Below are 22388 nucleotides of genomic sequence, written 5' to 3'. Positions count from 1 at the left end.
TCTTGGGGATCGAGAGAATTTGAAATATCTGCATGCAGATGCATTTATTTGCATTTAGATGAATAAATGACTGTGTGTTTATCACTTCATGCCAAAGCTCTCCATTTATGAGCCATTTAACCATCTTAGGTTTTAGCAAGATGTGAACAGTGATGTGGTGGAGCTGTCTCACCCAGCCCCAGGCTCTTACGTGGTGGTTTTGCTGATGTCCTGAACGCTCTGTAGTGGGTCTGTTGTGTCGGGGCAGCGGAGGATGCAGGGAGCAAACACAATGGCCAAGGCGTTGGCTGACATGCGGTTGGTCTCTTCTTGGAGGGCAATCCTGAAAAAATGGGGATTAAGAGAGAAGTCAGAGGTGAAAGCACCTCCACTGCACCTCTTGCACATGGTCATGGATGAAGAGAGATGATATGTCTATGGTGCAATCTTGCTTTGAGGGAAAAAGACAAACCTCAAGACATCTTAGATATTCCCAAGGCAACAACCAGCCCTTTCCACCCAAAAACCTGTCCCTGCAGTGGTGAGAGGCACCACAAGTGTCCAGAGCACAGCAGAGGCCATTCATCAACACATCTCCTGGAGAAACAGCTCTGTGGCCACCTCCTGGGAGACATGGCAGATGCAAAAGGCTCAGCTATTCCGGCGGGAAGGATGCCTGACCATCCTGCCTTTGCCTAAAGCTGCCCAGGCCCCGCATACCTGACCAGGTGGAAGATGAGGCGCTCCAGGGTGCTGAGGTGGGTGCGGGAGAGTTGGTCGATGACTGAGTACACCCCACGCACTGTCTCCTTCCTCTCCTGGAGGCCTGTGGAGAAACCACCAGCGTTTAGGGGCACCTTCTACTTCTTCCTCCTATTTAAAACGGTACCTCTTAATTTTACTACTTAAAAGATGGAATTTTGGGGCTGAAATTAGCTGAACCATTATGCAAAAACTGCCAAATTGAGACCAAATTGCCTGAGGTTTTGCATAAAAAACCCCTTTATAGCCAAAAAATCAGACTTTGAAACCAGGTAAATACAATTTGGCAAAACCAGCTGGTTAGGCCCCGAAGAGTGAATGAAAAGTTTGGCACTGAAAGTGGCCACCATTTCCCTCCAGCAGGGGAATGGGATAGCGAGGGAAGCTCCTCACCCATCACCCGCAGGAACTCCTCGTAGAGCTCAAAGGTCATGAGGGGGTTGGGCAGATCTCGGAGCCACTGCTTGAACACGCTGGCAATGACGTGGATGTTGTAGTCATCTAAATTCACGTTATCAATGTCTGAGTTTGGCACCAGATGAAGCAAGAAGGAAAAGAATAAGAGACAATGATCAATGCGAAGCCCAAGGCTGGACAAGGTGACCTTTAAAGGTCCCTTCCAACCCAAACTGTTCTATCATAAAATACTCTAAAATAAAAAATGTTTACGTGCTTTTAATAGCAAAAAATTCAGCACCAGATTTCAGCTCCACATGGTAAAATTAGAGAGAAATACATTTTTCAGGGCAAATAACTTCAGGTGGGACCAGGATTTCTTTTCTCACTGATTGCTAGGGTGAAAGGCAGCACTTTCCCTCAATTAGAATGACTTTTTTTCTGTGGATTGCTCCCAAAAAAACATGAATTGATGACCTGAGTTATGGCTGCTAATGTGAAATAATTCCTTGCACAGCCCAGAGTCAGGAATGTTGAAGCATTCCACCTTCCTCCCATCCAACTTTGCTGCTGCAGAGATCTTCCTCCCCATGTAGGATCTTTTCCCCCCTCCTCTTACCTGTATCAAGGCCTTGCCGCAGCTCCTTGATCTTGTTGGTGGACCCTGATTTCCTGTAGATGCCCTCTGTGTACAGCCCATGCATTTCGATGTAGTTGATGAGTTTCTCCACCAGCAGTGGCACTGCCCGCTCCTCACTGGTCAGCCGGGACAGCTCCACGCCGAACTGCCGCGGTGAGAGCTCAGGGTCGTGCTGCACAGGAAAAGGGAAAAAGGGATTAAAATCCTTCTGTGATGCAATGCTGGGGCAGCTTTGGATCCGATTATTGAGAGTCCTTCAGCTGATCCAGGAGATGTGTGAGTCTAAGGAAGGAGGACAGGACAGGACACAGACTTTGCAATGCTAACCCGGTCTCTGGACATGCACCTGAAGGTGAAACGTTTGGATTTTCTTTCTTTAACTACCCCACTGTAGTATATTCCCAGTCAGACTGAGCCAATGCAGCTGGGCATGGTCCTCCTCTACCTCCTGCCCCTCTGGCACCATCTCCAAGGATGATTTCACCTCCCAAAGATGCACGAAGCAGAACAGGCAAACCTGAATCCTGGGTGCTTAGATCAACTTGAAGCATTGACAGTTACAAAATACCAGTGAACAAACAAGATGCCAAAAAAAGAACATGAAAAGACCCATCTACACCTGTCAGGAAGGACCCTTTTGCCAGCTGCAAACACTCACTGGAGAGTTGGTATCCGGTAAATTCAAATGTGAAGAAATCTCACGGGAGATACTTGATGGGAAAAGTCAGAAGATCCACTAAAATAATGCCCCAAATTCTCATCCCTAGCCAAAGAAAGCTGAGATGCAACTCCACCTTCAGCAAGGCAGTGCCTCCCTTTACAATCCTGCATTTTTCTTCTTCCCACTCGATGTCATTCTTTCATTGATCCTGCAAACCTTAGGAGCAGATGTGTGGAAGGTTCCTGTGTTTTTTCTTTCTCATGACTGATGGTTTGTAGCTCCCTGTCACTGAGAACAACCCTAAAAACACGAATTCACCATGCACAGAGAAGCTGGAGCCTTCCTAGAGCTCTTCTAACTGCCCAGTGCAAAGCTGCCCATGAAGACATAGTGAACTTGCTTCCTTGGGTGCAGCACAAAACCTTCCTTGTGCAGAGAAATCACAATAAAGAAGGTGGCTCCAATAATATTCTAAAAAATTAATCAGGGTTCTCAATGAACTTCCCAGATTTTAGAGAACAAACTCTTATGAGGCATTCCCAGCTCTTGCAGAAATAGTGCCAGAAAGCGAAAGAGTGCAGCAAAAGTTCTATATATATTCAAAATACAAATATAGTCATACACACACACACATCTTCAATGTATATTTTCAGATTACTCCTTGGGAGTAATGGACTCATGCAGCTTTCTGGGGGCTGTGTAGTGTGGAGGTTGTTCTCCCCTGAGAAGCCTCCCAGGGAGCTGATAAAACTTTCCACTCATTATCATCCTGACTCTATTTCCTTCTTTTGGGCAGAAAATAAGCTATTAAAAAAAACCCCACCAAATCTTGATGCTTCATTTTTAGATGGGATGACCTGCTGCACTCATTCCCTGTTCCTCATACCCTTAAATCCAGTAAACAATATTGAATTCCCCTCTAAAGAGGGCAGTGAACATCTTCCACCTGCCCTTTCTGGCACAGCAAGCAAACAAAGACTGTCAGTGTGAGAGAAAGTCTGTATTTCCAAGAATAACCCCACATTTCCAAATCCTTAAAAGCTACAAAGCTAGGGAAATTCCTATTATTCCGTGTGGTTACAAGGCAGGGAATGACAGTGCAACATTTGCTGCATGACTGGGCAGATCTACAGTGACTCATCACCGCCTAATTCCCAAAATATCTACAAAACTGTGGCTGGAGAGACCTCTGGGGATCTCTGTCTAAGCTCCTGCTGAAAGGATGGTTATTTCCAGCATTCTATCCAGCTTTGCACCTCCAATAATTTTTATACAAACTTGGGATCTTTGTCTCAAGGTATTTAATAAAAGCAAAGCAATGAGAGACATTTACCTTTTTGGAGCACTTGGTTGTGGTTTTAAGACAGCACTTCTTGTGACAAGCATATTTACATACTGCAATGGAGAAAAGGAGTGTTTAATTATCCCAAAAGTCCCATTACTGGAGAAACAGTAATTCATATGAATTGAGTAGCACTTCTCAGAACTACCAAGTCAAAAGCATATTGGATTTGCAGTATCCAGGGGCCAAGTCTGCATTAGATCCACTCAAATAAAAATAATGAAGCCTTTAAAATCGAAGGTGCCATATGTACACCTGTGAAACATTAAAAGCTCCCCCAACCCCAACAGATCAACTCAGACTACAATCCATGGGTTGCTCCGAGCTATTGGACACAGATACACCCTGACACTGGAAATGGCACCTCCTCTGTGTTCTTCTTGCACTGAAATGCTCCAGGACTGATGCTGTCAACCGAATCACAGAAATGGAAGAGGGATGATGGAAAAGGTTGATCCATCTCCTGAGATTTTCCAAAAAGAGATCGATTAGGCTTTTCCATCATCCTCCCTCCTCCATTTTCCTGATGTCCCCAAAAATTCACATGCCTGGAGGTCAAACAGGCAAAGCCAATGGGTTTGCCAAGTCAGGATCCCCACATGGATCCTTGGGATACATCTCCATACCTAACTTTACCATCCTTCCTACCATGACAGATAAATGGGATGGCCACACAACCTGATGGGGTAAAACGTGGAACACCAAGTTCATTAACTGTGCCAGGATGGACTGCTGAGATGGACTTATTAGTTGACTTCAGAAAACTTAAGACCTGTCCCTAAAGCTCTTCAGGTGTTACAAAAATCAAAATTATTTGAGCATGGGGTTGGAGGAAACAGCAGTAAACACATTTCAAAATGCCCAAACTCGTCACTGTGACAGAAGCACAAGAAAAGATCTAAGAAAGGGTGGGTGCTTACATTTACAAACAGAAGCCCTGTCCATGATCCAGATCAAGGAGGAACAATATTCACAGTATGTGGGGATGCTGTATTGGGTCGCCTTGAAAATGTGACCATTGTGCTCTTCCACCTGGAGGATAAAGTTTGGGTGGTGAGAAAAGGGAGCTAGTGCTCAGCCTGCTGCAAAATGGAGAGATGGAAACAGTCAGCTCCTCAACTTCAGCTCTTGTTTTCATTTGGTATTTCTGTTTCCTTTTGAGCCCAGCAACCCCACAGACAACCCAAACCAACATCCATCTTGTAGGGGATGGTCATCATGGAAGCAGGTTGGAAACTCTTTCACTGAGCTTGGCAGGTCAACTTCTTCATGTTAAGCAGATTTTCTATGCATCTGTGGCCCCTTTTTTTGGCTCTGCACCCTTCCTAGTACCATCACATCCCTTAGGAAAACAGGAGATATAATGTCCTCAATGTCTGATTCTGGAGATGTAAAACACACACTATAAACTTCTGCAGAAAGCTGGAGCAAGACTTTATTTTGCTCTCAGCCCTTTTCTAACAACCATGGACATTACATCTATGTCTTGGCTGATGAGGAACGTGTTTTCAGAGCCAACCCAAGTGTTCCTTGATCACACAGAGAAAATCCACCTCAAATGTCTTTTTCACACATCCTTTCAGGGCTGATGTTCAGATCTCAGCCCAGGATGTGTCGTAAGCTGGTCTCTTGACATTCTGGCCCCAAGTACATTAATTTTTTAATGTGTAGGCGTAACTCACCACATCTGTTTCCTTTTTCCTTCTCTTCTTTCGTTCCGTTTTTGGCACCTGGTGAGGGAAAGAGATCTAACTCAATTTTTGGGCAATTTTGCCAGGTAAAGATACAGAGGGCTCATATCTAACATTGTCCAGTGCCTTCCAGCCCCATCCTCCAGTGCACCTGCAGCCTCAGAAGAGTCATTCTAGAAAACTCTCCTATGGATCATTCCAGTTTTGGTATTTCCCTGGACAGCTACTCCTACCTTCATCTTGGAGCTGGGAATAGCTGCTGCTCCAGCTCTGACCCCACCAGCAGTGACCAAGAAGGAACATGATGCTCAGCCTGCTCTGAAGAAAATCTGCCTGCAGAGGAGGCTGGAGAGGACTTGGAGCAGGAGAGCCAGGAGATGGGGTATTTGTACAATAGACACCATCTCCCAAGTCCAGCCTCACAGACAATATGGAGCAGGGAGTGAGATCAGGTCTGTGACACAGTGCAGGCTCTTACTGCTCTAAGAACGGCACCCAGACCTGAGACACTGCCTGCATCCCCTTCTCCTGCAACCCAACCCATGGGGGTGTGTATGGTCACCTGGGAAGTGGTCAGGAGACCTGAGAGGGATCTCTTTCAGCATCCCTCAAAGTTTGAACAAACCCCCCAGAACTGAAGAAGCACCAGGAGCTGCCTTTCCAACCCTCCACAGTTGGTTGCAGCTTTGCCTCGGAGATAACAACTAATCCTTGGCATTGGCCGAGCCCAGCTCAGCCTGGTGTGATCTGGGCTTGGCTGAGCCCAGTGACACACAACCAGTGAGTCCCATCTTCCCTTGTCCAGCTCAGCTTAAAGCAGAGAAGACAACGGAGGGTCCCAGGTGTCTACAGAGGCACAACCCCAAAGACAGTTCCCAAACCTTCAAGGGGGGTTAAGAAAAGTGCTGAGTACCTTCCCTGCAGTGTAGTCCAGGGGTTTGTACTCTATCATATATTCATCCAGGAAGACTTTGAAGGTATTGACCCAGACTTTAACTGGAGACTCACTCCAGTCCCTCTGCTCAAGCCTCATGGTCTTCTCCAGAATCTGCTCGAATAAGGCGTAGAGGTCCTTGTAGCGGATGCTCTTCCCATCGTCCATCTTTTAAGCAAACAGAAGCATAAAGTGATTTTTATACAGCTCAGATTTTTCTGGAGATTTTTTCTTCTCCAGACAATTACTTCAGCCTCACTGGCTTCCAGCTGCTTGAGGAAAGTCCAAGTATGATAAAGAGAAGGAAAAAAGAATCGGACATCACAACTAGCAAAGGTAACACAAAGGTTTCCAGGCACTTTGAGTGACAAATTGGAGTTGATGGACTTTCTGTTATCTCCTCTTTGGTTGGGAGCAAAGCTGCAATGAGGATCAGAAATCTACACTGAGTATATGCTGAGAGCTGGCTCATGAGGAAGAGTTAGTCCAAATTCAGTTCATGGGACTGAAAACAAAGGAAGCACATCCATCCTTTGGGATAAGCAAACCAGAAATGGAGGGCTTGGCAACACCTGTACCACCAGGAGGATCCAGAAAATCCTGTTTCTCCTGGAGGTGGAAGTCTCACCTATCATCTGGTCACTTACCGCCAATGCCGAGGAGTAAAAACTGAAGATGTTTTGTCGGAATTCCTTCAGTGCTTTCTTGAACACGACATCCACCAGCGTGTCCTTCTTGCTATCCTCGTTGTCAAGCTCATTCATCTGGGAAAACAAGGAGGTTTTTGCACCCATGTCTCTTTTGCTGCAGCAGAGCTGGTGTGAGATGAAGCAGCACTAAGAAGCAGCTGCTCCACCATGATCACCAGGTGGCTTCTCCTGCATGAAAACCAGAAACTTCTCTAGACCTGCCCTGGCACCCTTAGATGAATTTAGCATTACTACAGCTACCCACAGGATCATTTTTACTTTATTGCCTCCGTCTGCTCCTGGATCTCTGATTTATGGAGCAGTGAGGACAGGAGTTACCTTTTTCAGGAGAAACTCATCCATGCTCTTCAGGTCACTGGCACTGGTTATGATCTGCAGGGAGTCGTTCTGCCACTGCACGGGCTCCAGAGCCACGTTGCTGATCTTGACGCTGCGCTTACGCTTCACTTTGGGAGAGGGCTCCTTGTTCTCCTTGAATTCCCGCCGGTAGATGCCCGACAGCTCAGGACTCCGTGGGGGCGTCAGGTGATGAGGACCCAACTCTGCTGGTGATAAACAAAAAGAGGGAAGGAGATTGAGGACCAGACAAAAAATAATTGTGAAACTAAAACTGGGAGGTGGGCATTAGAATAAACCTGTGGAGGAGAGAAGCACAGTATAGAACTCACAGGAAGATTGAATGTAATTTCTGCTTTGGTGATCTCCTCCCTCAAGGGAGGAAATATCTGCCCATGTCCAGATGGTGGCTGGAAGGATTAGTGACATGGAATTCCTTGAGATCCGTTATGGATCCCACCCCTAACCTACTTGCCATCGTTCTGGGTTGACACCATCCATGAATGAAGAGACATGAACCAGCATGGACATATCCCAATTTCCCAACCCAGCTTCTCTCTCCTTACAACTGGTCCTGTGTCCCCCCACCACGTACCTTCTCCAAGCTGCAAGCCAGGAACGGCCTCCCTGCCAGGGGCTTCCTGCTCTGCGTACAGCTCCAGCAGCTCAGACTGGGTAGCGAGCTTCTCCCGGGGGGTCTTCTTCTCCGCCTGCTTTCCCTTCACCCAAAACCTCATCTTGGCTCGTTGAGGCCTGGAAATAAATCATGGAAAGAGGAACTGCCTTAACTAGGAAAGGTCTTTCTACCCAAAACTACCTCAGTCTTCTGGACCTTCCTGAGGAGATAAATCCACACGATTTCGACCAGGGAAATGTGGCCACTCATTCAAACTTCAGTTTCATGCACAGGATTCAGTGTTTTGGGACGGGACATGTGGCCCACATCACCAACACTTGTGGTGTGAGCCAGACCTGATTGGGCCTGTCCATGGTCATGTAGAGAAGGTGGGATGGGTAACTCATGATGTGGGGGAAGTCTGGGTGGCTCAACAGGGTGTTGGAGAGCAAGAGGGACACAGGAAGGACTTGTTTGTCATCTCCAGCCACGATTCCTACCTCCCATCCAGAGTCAGATTCTTCTGTGTGGCTGCTAGCTTTCCAATCTCCCCTTGAGACATGGTTTTGTGCAGTTTGGCCTGGCCTTCCCCAGAGGTGAATCGCTGCACGGTCTGTAACGATTTGGAATCGTTGCATGAAACATTTAAAAATAAGACAGCCCTTGGAGTATCAGATGTTTGGTTTTTTCCCCTATCAAAGATCAGCTATTTCATCTCCTACATCTTTATTTCTATTTGCCTGCAGGTGAAAACCCACTGTCCTGGTAAGCCCCATGAGAAATATTTTAATGACTCCTAATAAAGAGAGGCATTTCATTGCTCCAACTCTCCAATCAGGTCCAACCTTCTTCTTCCTTGAGCAACTGGTGATGAAAATCAGTTCGCATCAAGCCGTGGGTCCTTATAGCTCAGCCTGCACAGCTCTTCCACCATTTTCATCCAGGCATTCCAACTCTCCACCCAGTGTCCCATTAGCCACAATGAAGTGATTCCCCAAGGGAACCTCCAACCACCTGAATCTGTCCCAGCAGAAGTTCCTCCTCCAACTCTTGCTGAGCACTTTACAGAAATAAAGACCAAAATCTTTATGCCACGGACACACCAAAAGGAACCCTTTAACAAAGAAATTTTTCAGCTTTAAAATCTCCACCTTTGCCACCATTTAAAATGCCCTTGGATAATTTTTAAGGGTGGGATGAATTTGCAGTAATTCAACCTAACAGGATTCCATGAAGTAGCCCAGAAATTGACTTATCATATTTTAAAAATATCTAAATTTTTGTTCTATTTTCCAATTGCAGCTGTGGTTTGGGAGCTTGACTCCTGGAGGAGAAACTTTCAGCATGAGGAAAGTGGAGAATCAGGTTGTATGAAAGGATTTGGGAGAGACGATGGTCAAATATCTCCTTGGAGTTTTCCTATCATGTCAATGTCTCAACTGAATGCTCTATATTTTAAATAAATTATTTTACTTCTGTTAAAAATATTTAAATAAAATTCTATACCAAGTAGGCTCCGGGTGGGGGTCACATGTTCCATATTTATTCTTTTTCCATGTTTTATTCCCTTCTCCCCACCCTGGACTAACATCTCTTCCAGCCAGGAGATGGCAGCATGCAAGGCAAAATTGTCACTGGGAAAGTCAGGAACTGCTTAAACCACGAAAGAGATTTTGTTCCTTTCATTCTTACATCTAGGTGATGATCACATAGAAACGGTGGATGGATACTGGGAAAAAAGCCATTAAGAACCTATAAAAGTTATCTCCATCCAGCCCAAACCTACTACTTGTTCTAAAAATGATCTGTTAAATATTTGCCCACACAATATGGTTTTGTTCTTAAGTAATTTCAAGTAATTTTTGAGTTTCCAGCTTTAGTAAATAAAGACTAAAAGGCATTTTTGGTACAATATCCTTCTGTTTGAGGTTCTCTGCCAGGAAACTCTGAAGGGAAAGGATGGGAAACCTCCTCAGATATCAAGATGAGCATCTGCACCAGATAATCCCCTGCTAGGGAACACCACAAAGCATTGTGAAGGCAAATGGCAATAACTGGGGGCCTGAAGTTGTCTCCTGGATGAGGAAGGTACCCCAAGTATTTTTCCTCTGACAGAGTAACCTGTGTTTCCCATAAGGTAACTATGGCCAAGGGACTTATCCCAGCAGGCAGCAGTGCTGTGTGCTGCATGGAAAAATTTCCTGAAGATCCATCTGAATGTCTTAGGACAAGAGATCTTCTTTCACTGCTCACTCTTCAGCTGTACTTGGGATCAGCCGGTAGAAGGTACTTGGACCCACGTTTGTCAATTCATGGCTTTAGTGTGGAGGGTGGAGCAAAGCAGCTGGTTCATTATCCAGGTCCCACTCTCTAAGGATGTTTCCAGAGGGTATTTCTGGTGTGATTCCTCTAGGCAAGGCTTTCCATTTATGCAGCTGCTATAGGAAAGCTCTCCAGGCTTAGGTGCCAAACAAAAGTGGTGTTAACATGTGCTGACAGGAACAGCCAGGAGCTGTTCCTTCCACTTGTGTCTCACTTCAAGGTAGGTTAATCCTTGGCTATTCACCAGCCAAAAAACTTGAATCTTGGTCTTGTCAGGAAGCCTTTAATCCTTAAAGAACCTCTCAGAGTCAACTGTATCTGCAGCAGCCACTTCATGGAGTGGTGCCCCACGGGTTCCAGCTCCGGCTGCAGATGCTCTGGGTGTTTGATGCTCTGGGATACCCTGAACGTGGGTCAGGAGCATTGGATTCCAGTGGGCCTCTACTCACCAGCTGGGGTACACAACCAGTGACTTGATGGCCAAGAAAAAAATGGGCAAAGCAGGCAGGGCAGCTGGTGACCCATCATGTGCTGGCTCCATGGGGCTGCACGTGATCTCTCGTTCATGCAGCCAGCAGCCTCGGCTGCTGAGCAGGACATGGCAAGAGGCTGTTTTGGGAAGTCATAGCTGGAGGCAGGAGCTGTGTGAAGGAGCTATTCACTGGCATGGGAACCAGCCTGCACATGGTGGCTGCCAGACGCCTCCATGTGACTCTCACAAGACACAACCAAGTGTCTGCACAGACATCAACCTCTGTATCTTTGTGTTGGGACCCAAAACACCCCAAGAAGCACCATTCCAGCTTTATCACAGGCTGCTCTGCCATCTGCAACACCCAACTGAGCTCTGCTAATAAATACGAAATAAACAGCCCCTAAATTTTGCTACTTGTGATGCTCCTGACCTCCTAAGACAAAGGGCTGGTCCCAAACCTGCAATACAAAATACAGATGGAAACACTGGACACATTGTCAGGACACACAGACGGAAGGCAGCGTGGAGCACACGGCGTCAGGGGTAGTGTTGCCCTAGAAAGCAGAACTTAAAACACCAGGGGTGAAAGTCCTGACCACCAGTTAGAACCAGTGCTGGAGAGCAGAGAAGAGGGACACAGCAGAGACAGGAGAGAGGTGACACCTACTGCTACTCGCATGCGGTGAGAGCTGTTAAACCAGGTGAGCAGAGTCCCAAGGAGCACTTCCAAGGAGTACAGTGACCCAGGATGCTCCCAAAGATGGAGCTTGCCAAGCAGCAGCACGGCACTTTTCACAGCCCAGAGGGAATGATTCCTACAGCTACAATTCACTCTGTAGGTGGGCACCCTGCAGGAGCACAGCAAGGCATTCCAGGCATGGCACGGGGGCCATGGTTTGGTGGTGAACAAGGTGGTGCTGGGTTTGTGACTCAACAATCTTAGAGATCTTTTCCAACCTAAATGTTCCTATGATTCAATGTAAAAAAAGTACATTTTACTACATAAAATTCTCCCTTTCCCAATCCTCAAGCAAGGACTTGCATAAAGAAGCAGCCAGGTTATCTCAGTCCATAGAGATGTGTCTTTCAATCAGGTTTTGAGTATTCCTGTCTCAACCCCCAGCAAGTTTATCAAGAGCAGGCTTAAAAAAATTATGGAATTTGTAAATATTTGCCCTCTTCCAGTGAGGAAATTATCCTGGGAAAAATTATCCTTTATAATAAGAGCTGCTAAAAGAGAAGTCATGAAAAGCCCTCCTTGGCCACCTGCTTTTCTTGGAAAAGGAGCTTTCAGGATCACAAGGGATGTTTTCTGAACCCACAGCAATGCTGTGGCACAAAATAAATATCTGGCTTTGGGTTTCATGCTTTTCTTTGGCTTTATACTCAGCTCCACATCTTGTACTGCAGCTGGAAGAGAGGAACATGGCAGCCTTACCCAGCACTCCACCCAAACTCTCACAGCAGTACATGATTCCTGGTGTTTATTCACACTCCTACGGGGACATCTCCACCACCTCAGGAAAAAAATTATGAGCAGGTTGGAATATGTTGGCCTCTTCCACTCCTGAAACCTCTTGGTTTGTGATTTTCCAAAAGCAGCTTATGTGGGTGGGAGATTAAGCCTGAGATGCAAAAGCTCCACTGTGCTGGCTCATGTCAGACCTGCTAAGGGATACTTGTCACTGTGCTTGAAAAAAACTTGTCTTTGTTTTAAACCCACTATTTTACTCTCACTACATTTTCACTGCCCAGTTTCCATGGTTTTGCTTTCTCTGAGCTGTGGTCTGTCAGCATTCTGATAATTGACGATCAAATAATCATTGGATATTCTGGCTAAGGATAAAAATATCAAAAGTAAAAGAACGTGTAGGATTTATATAATTTTGTTGTCTGTTGTTTTTTGGACAATATTTACTTTCATTTTTTTTACAGATGTATACAGATCTTTTTTAGGTCAAAAGTTTCCAAGGGGAGGATTGAGGTTAAAGCCCCCCAAAATAGGTAATTGTGCAATACAAGTTGTAATGATCCAGGAAAACTATGGGAAGTGTGGTGGGTATCTGATCAACCCAGGAGCAAGAAATAGAGTTTGGATAGAGCTCTGAGCACCCTGGTCTAGTGGAAGGTGTCCCTGCCCATGGCAGGGATTTGGAATTGAGATTTGAAGTCCCTTCCAATCCAAACCATTCTGTGATTCTGCGATTCCATGATTTTGCCTCAGTTTCTGCTGTGTTTTCCAAATTTACCCATCTACAGCATCCTTGGGAGTGGGGAAAAGAAGCAGTGGAGGGATGAGCGCAGCTAAAGTTAGCAAAGAAAGGCTCCCGCAGCTCCGCAATTACCATTTCGGAGTCACTGTAACAGGCCTGCCCCAGGCGGGCTGCGGGCACTGCCTCGGCGTGAGGAGGGTGCTCAGAGGAGAGAAGGAACTCAAAACTGCCATCGTAATCCTCTTCCTCCGTATCCCCCTCCCCATCAGCAAAAGTACCTCTAGTCAAGAAATCGGAGCGCGTCCGCGCCATGCGGGCTTTCTTTTTATGGCTCGGTCTGGGCACCTGCTTGACCAAAGGATAAAACAAAACAAAACGAAAAGAAGGGTTTTAAAGTAAAAAGGAGACTCTACCCATGTAGCCTAAAGACGTCTCTGAGTGCCACTGCACCCCATGGAGGGGATGCAGTTTTGTGGCTGGTGAAAACAGCAAAGGACCAGGAAGAACAAAAACTAAGACAGGACGGTGAAAATGGACAACCATGGGTGTTACTCAAACGAACGTTAAACCAAACCAAGACAAGACAGCGTTGGACAGTGTTTGCCATCAGGATCATGGGATCCTTTTATCCAGAGCTGTTACAAATTATTCCTACAGGTCTTTTTATTTTAAGAGAAGGTGTGGAGGTTACTGTGCTGTCATATCCCCCCTCCCTACCCATGTCTAGCAGCCCTTGTGCTTCAGAGTTCACTTCTTTGAAGGTTTTTAGGGAAAACTGGTATAATAAGTTATTTTCCCCTCTTTTCCAACAGAAAGAAAAAATAAACAAGTCACAACTCACCTCGCCTCTGCCAGAGCCCGGCATCTTAAATGGCTTCCGTGCTAGTTCACCCTTGGAAAGGCACTGATGATTTGCCTCTCTGCTGAAACACAACAGAACGGAGATCTTTCATCCTCTCCCAAAAGCCTTCCTACCACACTAGCCCAGCTCCTGGGAGCACACAGTCCAAGCAGTCAAGACTAAATTGCAAGTCAGAGGTCATGGGGTTTCAGAATTGCTTGGAATTCTTCAGGATTGGACTTAATACAAGACAAGAAGAGAAAACATTCTGCCTGTCAACTTTATACAGCAAGGTGGTTTTGGATTGTACCTTTGTACTTTGGGATTCTGTGACTATTCTGTTGCAAAGCAAAAATTAAAATACAGCAATTCTTAATGTCTTTTTCTTCCTGTTCCTTGTTCATGTTGTGCATGAACCAGGAAAATAAATTTTAAACGGGAATTTTCTGTTACAATGGCACAGAAACCACAAGACCACTACACTTGGAGGTACCTTGAGTTACCAGCATTCACTAGGAGCTTTTGCCTTGGAAAGGGTGCAGCAGGATTTAGGAGGGGGGTGACTGATATCCTTTTTGAGCTACATGGCCAAAACCACCTCAAAATTAGCAAGGCACCTTAAGCAACACAAGAGTGGGAGCAAATGTGCCAAGATCTTGCTGTCATCTCCAGACCCTGGAGCAGCAGCGAGGCTGAGCAATGCGATGGCACTGAGCAACTGCTAAGTCCATTACAGGTGTAATTAATTACATTTGTGAATGATACAGTCTCCAAAGAGCATTCACTCCCAAACTCACTCTGGAGAGCTGGTGTTTTCTCATCTGCAATGGTCAGTGTCCACATGGCTTTGCTGGATGCATTAATTATGTGGCAAACAAGGAAAATCCTGGAATTTTTTGCCTCATCGAGTAATTTCTATTCCAACTACCCAAAAATCCTAAGAATTTATTCATTGTGTTTTACCTTGAGAACTAAACTCCTGTTCATGTTGGGTAAATAAAAACAGTATTGAGCCTGTTTATTAACTCTCTTCACCTGCTAATGTCCATGATTATCTCCCCTGGATTATATAAAGTTGTAGGAGACTGAGAAATCATATTCCAGGTATTCTTCCTTTCCCTCTGACCTCCACCTCCTCGTTGCTAGAAGATCAAGAACCCTTTGTTTAACTATGGGGTTTGTGCAGACTCAACATTCTGGACCCTTTGTACAATAAGATCCTTAGCACAACAAAGGGCCAATGGAGAAAGTCTATGGAGACAGCCTGAGGAGAAAGCCTATGGACAAAGCCTAGGAGAAAGCCTAGGAGAAAGCCTATGGACAAAGCCTAGGATAAAGCCTAGGAGAAAGCCTAGGATAAAGCCTATGGACAAAGCCTAGGAGAAAGCCTATGGACAAAGCCTAGGAGAAAGCCTATGGACAAAGCCTAGGATAAAGCCTAGGAGAAAGCCTAGGATAAAGCCTATGGACAAAGCCTAGGAGAAAGCCTATGGACAAAGCCTAGGAGAAGGCCTAGGAGAAAGCCTAGGAGAAAGTCCACCATCTCTTTACTCACTGGAGGCCGAAGGGATTGTCTTTTGGCGTGAAGAACATGGAGCTTGCCCTCATCTCCTCAGTGGCCTGGTTGGGCATCCGAGGTTGCCGGAGGCGCTCTGTCCTTGAGAAATGGCTGCCCGGGTGGTCCTTGGGGTCCAGAGCTGGTTTGGAATGGCAGCGGGGTTCCACACCTTCTCTTCGCTCCACAAACATGCTGACAGGTCGGTCTTTGGGGACACTGTGGGCTGGAGAGCCTCCCCTGGTCCCAACAGTGAGACCCCTGATGTCCACTGCTGAGGTTGGAGCCACGCCAGGGGTGGGGCAGTGCTCCCCTCTGCTCTGGGGGTGCGGGATGAGGACTGACTGAGGCCGGCTGTCTGCTTTTTTGGCTGGTTTGAGGGAAGGGTCCTTCCCTCTGCTCTGCTCTGTCCTCTGCAAAGCCTCTACCCTCCCTTGCTGCTCGAAGGCTTTGCGCTGTCTCTCCAGAATTTCCTTCTGCTGGCGGATCTGCTCCATCATCTCCCTCTCATTTTGCAGCTGAAGCTGCTTTTGCCGTTCCTCCTTCTCCACATTGAGCTTTTCCAGTCTTTTGATGACAGAATCTGGAGAAAGGGCCCGTGCTGCTGTCACTGTCCCACGTTCCTCTCTCTTGGAAGAGGGTTTCTCCTCTTCCTCTTCTCCTAAGGCTTTGCCCTGGTCTGGCTCAGAGTCCTTCCCGACCTCGGAGAACATAACTGTCCTTTCCTCTCCTTCCACTGCTTTCTTCCTCAGGTTATTTTCCACCAGCTTCACCTTCACATTATCTTGTGGTGGAACATAGAAAGTTGGGAGGTTGCTGGAAAGGAGGGTTTCTCTTGGGTGAACCTTCATAGCATCCTGGGGGTCACTGACCCCACGCTCCCTCCTGGTGAGGTTATCGGGCAGTGCTGTGTCTGCTGGGGTCTGTCTGCAGCCGGGCAAATCGTTGTCCCCATCCGCTGCACAGAAAGGCTTCTCCTGCAGCTGAGCCTGGGGACTGCTGGGCAGGGAGTCTGTGGAGAACGACTGTACACCATGCTCGTCTAAGCCTAAAGAAATGAGTTTACTGTTTGAGGTATCTTCATTGCTTAACAACTCGAAGCTCCCTTGAGAGCTCTCACTCTCCGGGGTTCCCTGAGGGGAGTGCAGTGCCTCAGACACCAACTCGGTGGCCCAGCGCTGCTCTTCCGAAGGTGACAGCCCACCCGTGGAGCGGACCTTGAGCAGCTCCAAACTAAATTTTGCCTGTTCCAGTTCCCGCATCCTTCGGCTTTCCCTCTTTGCACGAACCACTTTTTTCTGGTTGAGATCCTCCAGTGACTTGGGCCTCTCTCTCACGATGATCTCCTCCTCGGTGTCCATCCCGCTCTGGCTGCTGGCTCTCTCGTGCCTTTTGTACAGGGAGGTATCCAGCGGGTCCACGTGATTCACCCGATTATTCTCCATCAGTGATTTATGCTGCTCTACAGCTCTCACTCGCTCTTCAAATGACCTGTCCTCCCACTTAGATGGGTCAGAGCCCTTAATTTCCAAAACATCTGCTTCCAGTCCATCCTCTTCTCTACCTGCCAGGCCATTCTCCAGCTGCATCTCTTTTAACTGCTGCTCTTTCAAAGCTCTAAACCTGGAAGAAAGCAGAAAACCAAGATATTCAGCCCTGTGACCACTCAGGACCCTTCATGGCACTGCACTAGCGGTGTCTCATCACCACCACAACCATCACCTCACCACCACCAGCATCTCAAGCGACCCTCCTTGCACATCTGGTGCAAGACAAGGCAAGGCATGTTTGGTTTTAAACCTTCTCCTCCTCTGCCATCTCTGCTACTGAAGGGCTGCCCCAACGCACCTGAAAGCTCTCCTCATGCTGATGGCAGTGGGTCCAGCCTCCATCCCTGGTCTAGCTCCTTCATAAGCTGTTGGAGCCAGAAAAGCTTAACCTATCACACCCCCTTGGCTTCTCCATCTTCGCCATCCTTCCCAGACTGTGGCTGGAACAACTAGCAGGGACTTGTGCCCAGCAGCAAGAGCTCTCTGCAGCTCCCAAATGTTCCAAGCGATGTTAAGGTGCTCCCCACCTTGCAGGCAGCACCTCTGGAGAGTGAATCGTGACCTGCCCCCCAGCCAGAGAGCCAAGGCATGCTGGAAAGCCTGTGCCCTCTGCAGCGGCTGGCTCCGGTATCCCTTGTCCTTGTGAGCCAGCACAGCAAACAGACTGGTGAGGCAATCTGAGTTAAAAATAGGCTACTTAAACTGGTGCTGCTGCCAAGGGGAAAAAAAAAACCCCTGCGATTATTTACAGCCTTGGCTTTGCACTGCCTACGTGCTCCAACCTGAAATAGGCTCTGCTTATTCCAAGAGCAGGACATGCAGCTGAATTGTTAGAAAGTGTGGGCAAACAAAGGATGGGGGCAGGTGGGGAGAGGGTCATGGATGTGACAAGGGGACCCTGCCCTGTGTAAGTCACTGCAGTGCCTCGATTCACACCAACCACCAAGCCTGTGAGCATCACCAAAACACATCACCAGAAACATTCCTGGGTGTTACCTTTGCCGTGCCAAGTAGCCCCGGCAGGCTGCCTGCAGGCACACGGCTCTGCTCCTGCGGGCTGTGTACGCCTGCCGGCTGCGGTGTCCCCGCCAGGCTGCCTGGATGCTGGTGGCCGCGGTGTGCCGGCGCCTGGCGTGCTCCCGCCAGCAGCTCTGGATGAGGTGGGCTGCAAACTGCATCTGCAGGAACCTCCGGCGCTCCACGAAACCTCGCCAGTGGCTCTGCAGGACGACAGCGGCTCTGCTGAGAACCAGAGGGTCTGGGGATGGTTTGCCTTTTTTACGGCTCTGGTAGCCACGCCAAAATCTCTGCAAGCACAGCAGGGGATTCCTTGTAATGGGTGTCGTGTGAAGATGGGACAGCACCTGCCTTCATGCAACCTCTCCAGCTCCCCCCCCATTCCCAAATTATTACGGCAGTAAGAGTCAATCCTGACTGCCAAGCTCCTTCCTTGGACAGGAGACCTGCTTTTACCCAGGGGCTCTGTCTGCAGGATTTGGGGATGGCAATCTGCACTGGAATCCAGCACCAGCACCCACCTGTATGCTGATGGCCGCGTGCCGCAGGCTCAGGAACTGCCTCCTGCAGAGCAGGCTGCGGAACCAGCGCTGCAGCAGCGTGATCCTCCGCAGCACCTCCTGGTGCAGCAGGTCCTGCAGAAGCTGCCGCTCCTGCTCCTTCATGAAAACCTGGCCAAAACAACCCCAAAAACACTAGCATGGAAAGCTTCCCACACCACAAGTCAAATGATTTAATCCTCTTGGTTTCTGGGTCCTGGATGCTCCCAGGAAAGCTGAGGAGCTGATTTTTGTGAAGGCACCTCTAACAGGTTTCAGCAGTTTCACAACAGCCTGTGACTGTCTAAGCTCTAAATTACAGAGCTTTCCCCTCAGGGAAGGCAAAATGAGGACCATCATACCAAGTCTACACACACACACACAGATTTTGGAGGATATGAGGTTTTTGAGGCTGCCTCATTACAATCAATAAAAAAACAATATTATTCCTTCCTGTTTTATGTTAACAATATCAAAAGTTTCATTTAAATCATTGATTTTTGGTAGACAGAAGAAAAATAGTTTCATTAATTAAAACCATATAGATATTAATTTATCAGACAGAAATACAAGCAAATATGTATCTGTGTTTTAAATGCTGAGCTGAGGGTGGACATTTACCATTGTTCTTCCAACTTGGTAATTGTCTAGATTGAGTTTTATCTTCCTGAAGAAATCTTGGATATTGTGCTTAGATGGGCTGATCCCTTGTGGCAAAAGGACATGGAAATGGTTCACAAAATCCTGAGAAGGAAAAAAAAAGTAACACCAAGATTTGGTTAGTTGGGTCCTGCTGCTTCTTTCTCCCATAAATTACAGATTTGCTCCACTGGCCACATGAAAAGGGACCTCTGGAGTGAGCAGAAGGACAGAAAACATTTTATGCACTGGGGAACACCAAGTTTCATCCAACATTTGTGGTTTGATGGGAAAGACATCAAAGCAGGGACCCAGCAAGGTTCAGACGTTTTTCAGTGTGGGAGGAGAGGTTCTGCAGGAGCCACAGGGTCATCCTGAGGAAAAAATGCTCCAAATCCCCAGCAAGGGCCACTATGGAAGGCAGATACCACCATCTGCAAAACATCTCTGAGATGCTCCAACCATTACTGCTGTAAGGATTCAAAGAGTGAAGGAGGTGCTAGAGGATAGATCCTCCCAAGCAAGGTTGGGATCCCTGCTCCTGGCACAAAAATATTTGAGTTGTTTTTTTTTTTCTAAACAGCTGCTGTGCAGAACATGATGTCTGCCCCAAAGCAGCTGCAGGCAGGAAACCAATCAGCACCAGCACAGCATGAAAGGACTGACATGTACACAAAACCTGGCAAACACATGGAAAAGAAGAAAACAGGAAAAGCTGCCTAACTCCAGCAGTTCAGAGGATGCCGATCATCCTCCTAACGGGACACAGCCAACATGACAGGGCAAACACTGCTCTCAGTAATTCCAGATGCAGAAGAGAATGTCCAAATCAGGCACTTTTTTCCAAAAGGGAGTCCATGTTGCAAAAAAATACTGATTTTGTTCAAAAATCATGGTGCAGGGGGGCTCACAGCCCTCCCCGAGGTCTAGATTGGCTCACAGGCAGAGAACAGCCTGTTACATCCACTGCCTTCCAAGAGCTAGAAATGAATTACCCTGATAAAAAATGAACCAGCAACACTCAGACAACTCTGTTTATGATGCTAAAGGTGATGGAAGACAAAGGCCATTGCACTCAACCTGGAAGGAGTATTTGCAGCTGTATCCTGACTGGCGAATGCGCACTGTCTCCAGCATCCCTGTGTAGCGCAGCTGCCGGAGCACCAGGCTGTCGTTGAACCGCAGGGGCAGCTGGAAGGGGAAAAGCAGACCAAGGATGAGCAAATATTTCCTTTCACTGAAGCTTTTAAGTGTGTGGATGGGTAAAAGGTTCAGCAGATGTAGCACACGTGCATGACATGCATATTGTCCGTGATGCTACAGGAGGGAGGGACTGTGGGTCCCCAGGAACTGAACTAATCCCATTGGGATTGAATCCTGTTTGCTTCTGAGTCTTTCAAACAGCTAACTAGAGAAATAAAGCCATAAAAAAAGATTTTTGCATTTGAATTGAATAATACCCAAGGGCACAGTTAATGGGTGAGATTTTGAGCAACTAAATAATCTCCAATGCAAAAAGCTTCAGCTTTAAATGCCTGGGTAAAATTCTGAAGGATTAATCCACAAAGCATCCCTACATTTTGAACTGAGGGTCCTTGGTCCATGACACAATTATGTAAAGTCAAATTTAAGAAATATGGGTCAGTGTGATCAATGTAGTTTATTCTAAAAATATCTGCTTTTACTTATGGAAACTTTATTTTAAGGAAGCTTTAGGGCTCAGACCCAGCACAAGTGAATTTCATGGTTCTATAAATCTCTCTTATGCCTGGTCAGAACCTTCAAAGGAGTCAAATTAATTTTATTAAATTGAATTAATTAATTAAATTAAACTGATTAAAGCAAATATATTTTTCACATAAATTAAAATACTATGTTTGCATACATGTATTTCTACAAATATAAGAGCCAGTGCAGTTTATCAAGAGTGACACCTAAGTGATAAATCCATGCTTCCCCTTGCTCAAATCTTCTAAATCCAGCCCAATTCGAGGCTTTCTTTTCTATTTAACTCCCTGTAAAAATGGACAAAAGATTCCCAAGCTGATTTCCAGCAGGACTGCTCTCACAGGATGGCATTTACCTTCTCGGCGTTGGATCGGATGCACTTGACAAAATACGGCTCTGCTTGGCCAAGGGTCTCCATCAGTTTGTTGAGGGATGCCTGCAACAGAGGAGACACAGGGAAGGGAGAGGAGAATGAAATATATGAAAATCCAAATGTTTAAATCATAAACAAACATAAACTGGAATTAATTGTGAGCAAATGAGGCACATAGGAAATTATTAACCCAGAAGAGTGTTTTAGTAGAAGCAACTTGGCTGATTTTGCCTTTGCCCCCAACGAAGAAACCAAAGATAAATACAATGCTGGGCTGGATTTTCAGATCTCTGGCTCCCCTGGAGCCCAAATTCCCATCCCACTCTATACCACAAGCCTCTTCCTGCCGTGAATGGGAGGTCCAAGACAAGAATTTACACCTGGCACCAAACAACCACTAATGTTCTTTAAACAAACCAAATTTTCCTTCATCAAAAGTGACTCTAGGCAGGATTTACTTCTGATTTTTAATTGTCAAAACTTTACCGTTGGCCTAAAAATTAATTGTTCTTAATGAAAGTTTCGGCAAGGGAAAATTGGGAATTTACAATAATTTTTGAAGCCTGCAACCCTGAACACTTCAGAGATTGTTTCTAGAGAAGAACTTCAGTGCTGGCCTGCTCCGGACTGAAGGATCACTGAGAATCGAGAGGTTTCCTGGTTCCATTTTTCTATTTCCCCTTATTTACTCATCACCATTAAAAGTCTCTCCCATAAAAATGAATTTACATTGGCATCACTCTACAGCCAGCTGCTCCAGCGGGATGTCATGCTGAATTATCCCTTCACCCTGCAAACCTTTGACTTTTTGGGATGAATCAGCTCTTGGAATAAAACCAGGCTGAAAACCAGACTGTGCTGAGTCCATCGGTGCTGGCCAGGCTCCTCAGCCACATTTTTTTGCTGTTTCCTATAAATACTTTGGGTATCTCTAATTGCTGAACACATTACAAACATGACATTGGTAAGGTGCTACAGCTTTCACAGAATTCACATTACTCCTGATTTTAATCAAATTTAAAATTCAGTCATGTAAAGGATGTTCTGTTATATTTACTATAAGCAGAGT

At 46.5% G+C, this 22388-nt stretch overlaps 1 protein-coding gene across 6 annotated transcripts in view; it reads right to left on the bottom strand.

The window, feature by feature from the left end:
- MYO9A (myosin IXA) overlaps window positions 1-22388 on the bottom strand; it is a 173401-nt gene that overhangs the window by 7350 nt on the left and 143663 nt on the right. Inside the window, exons 20-39 of one of the 6 annotated variants that reach the window (XM_058847322.1) lie at window positions 21302-21382; window positions 20299-20409; window positions 19201-19323; window positions 18562-18711; window positions 18020-18330; window positions 15474-17096; window positions 13919-14000; window positions 13210-13422; window positions 8568-8680; window positions 8047-8204; window positions 7434-7660; window positions 7053-7169; window positions 6385-6573; window positions 5463-5510; window positions 4701-4812; window positions 3772-3833; window positions 1757-1949; window positions 1135-1263; window positions 700-805; window positions 191-322 (exon numbers count right to left, since the gene is read on the bottom strand). In XM_058847322.1, coding sequence (XP_058703305.1) covers window positions 191-322; window positions 700-805; window positions 1135-1263; window positions 1757-1949; window positions 3772-3833; window positions 4701-4812; window positions 5463-5510; window positions 6385-6573; window positions 7053-7169; window positions 7434-7660; window positions 8047-8204; window positions 8568-8680; window positions 13210-13422; window positions 13919-14000; window positions 15474-17096; window positions 18020-18330; window positions 18562-18711; window positions 19201-19323; window positions 20299-20409; window positions 21302-21382 — 4280 coding nt within the window. Of the gene's footprint in view, window positions 1-190; window positions 323-699; window positions 806-1134; window positions 1264-1756; window positions 1950-3771; window positions 3834-4700; window positions 4813-5462; window positions 5511-6384; window positions 6574-7052; window positions 7170-7433; window positions 7661-8046; window positions 8205-8567; window positions 8681-13209; window positions 13426-13918; window positions 14001-15473; window positions 17097-18019; window positions 18331-18561; window positions 18712-19200; window positions 19324-20298; window positions 20410-21301; window positions 21383-22388 lie in introns of all 6 variants that reach the window. The other 5 variants (XM_058847324.1, XM_058847323.1, XM_058847325.1 and 2 more) reach the window with 5 other exon arrangements.

The sequence above is a fragment of the Poecile atricapillus genome, chromosome 11 (genome assembly GCF_030490865.1).
Source record: "Poecile atricapillus isolate bPoeAtr1 chromosome 11, bPoeAtr1.hap1, whole genome shotgun sequence".
Classification (NCBI taxonomy): domain Eukaryota; kingdom Metazoa; phylum Chordata; class Aves; order Passeriformes; family Paridae; genus Poecile; species Poecile atricapillus.
This window is presented reverse-complemented; position numbering and strand designations above follow the sequence as displayed.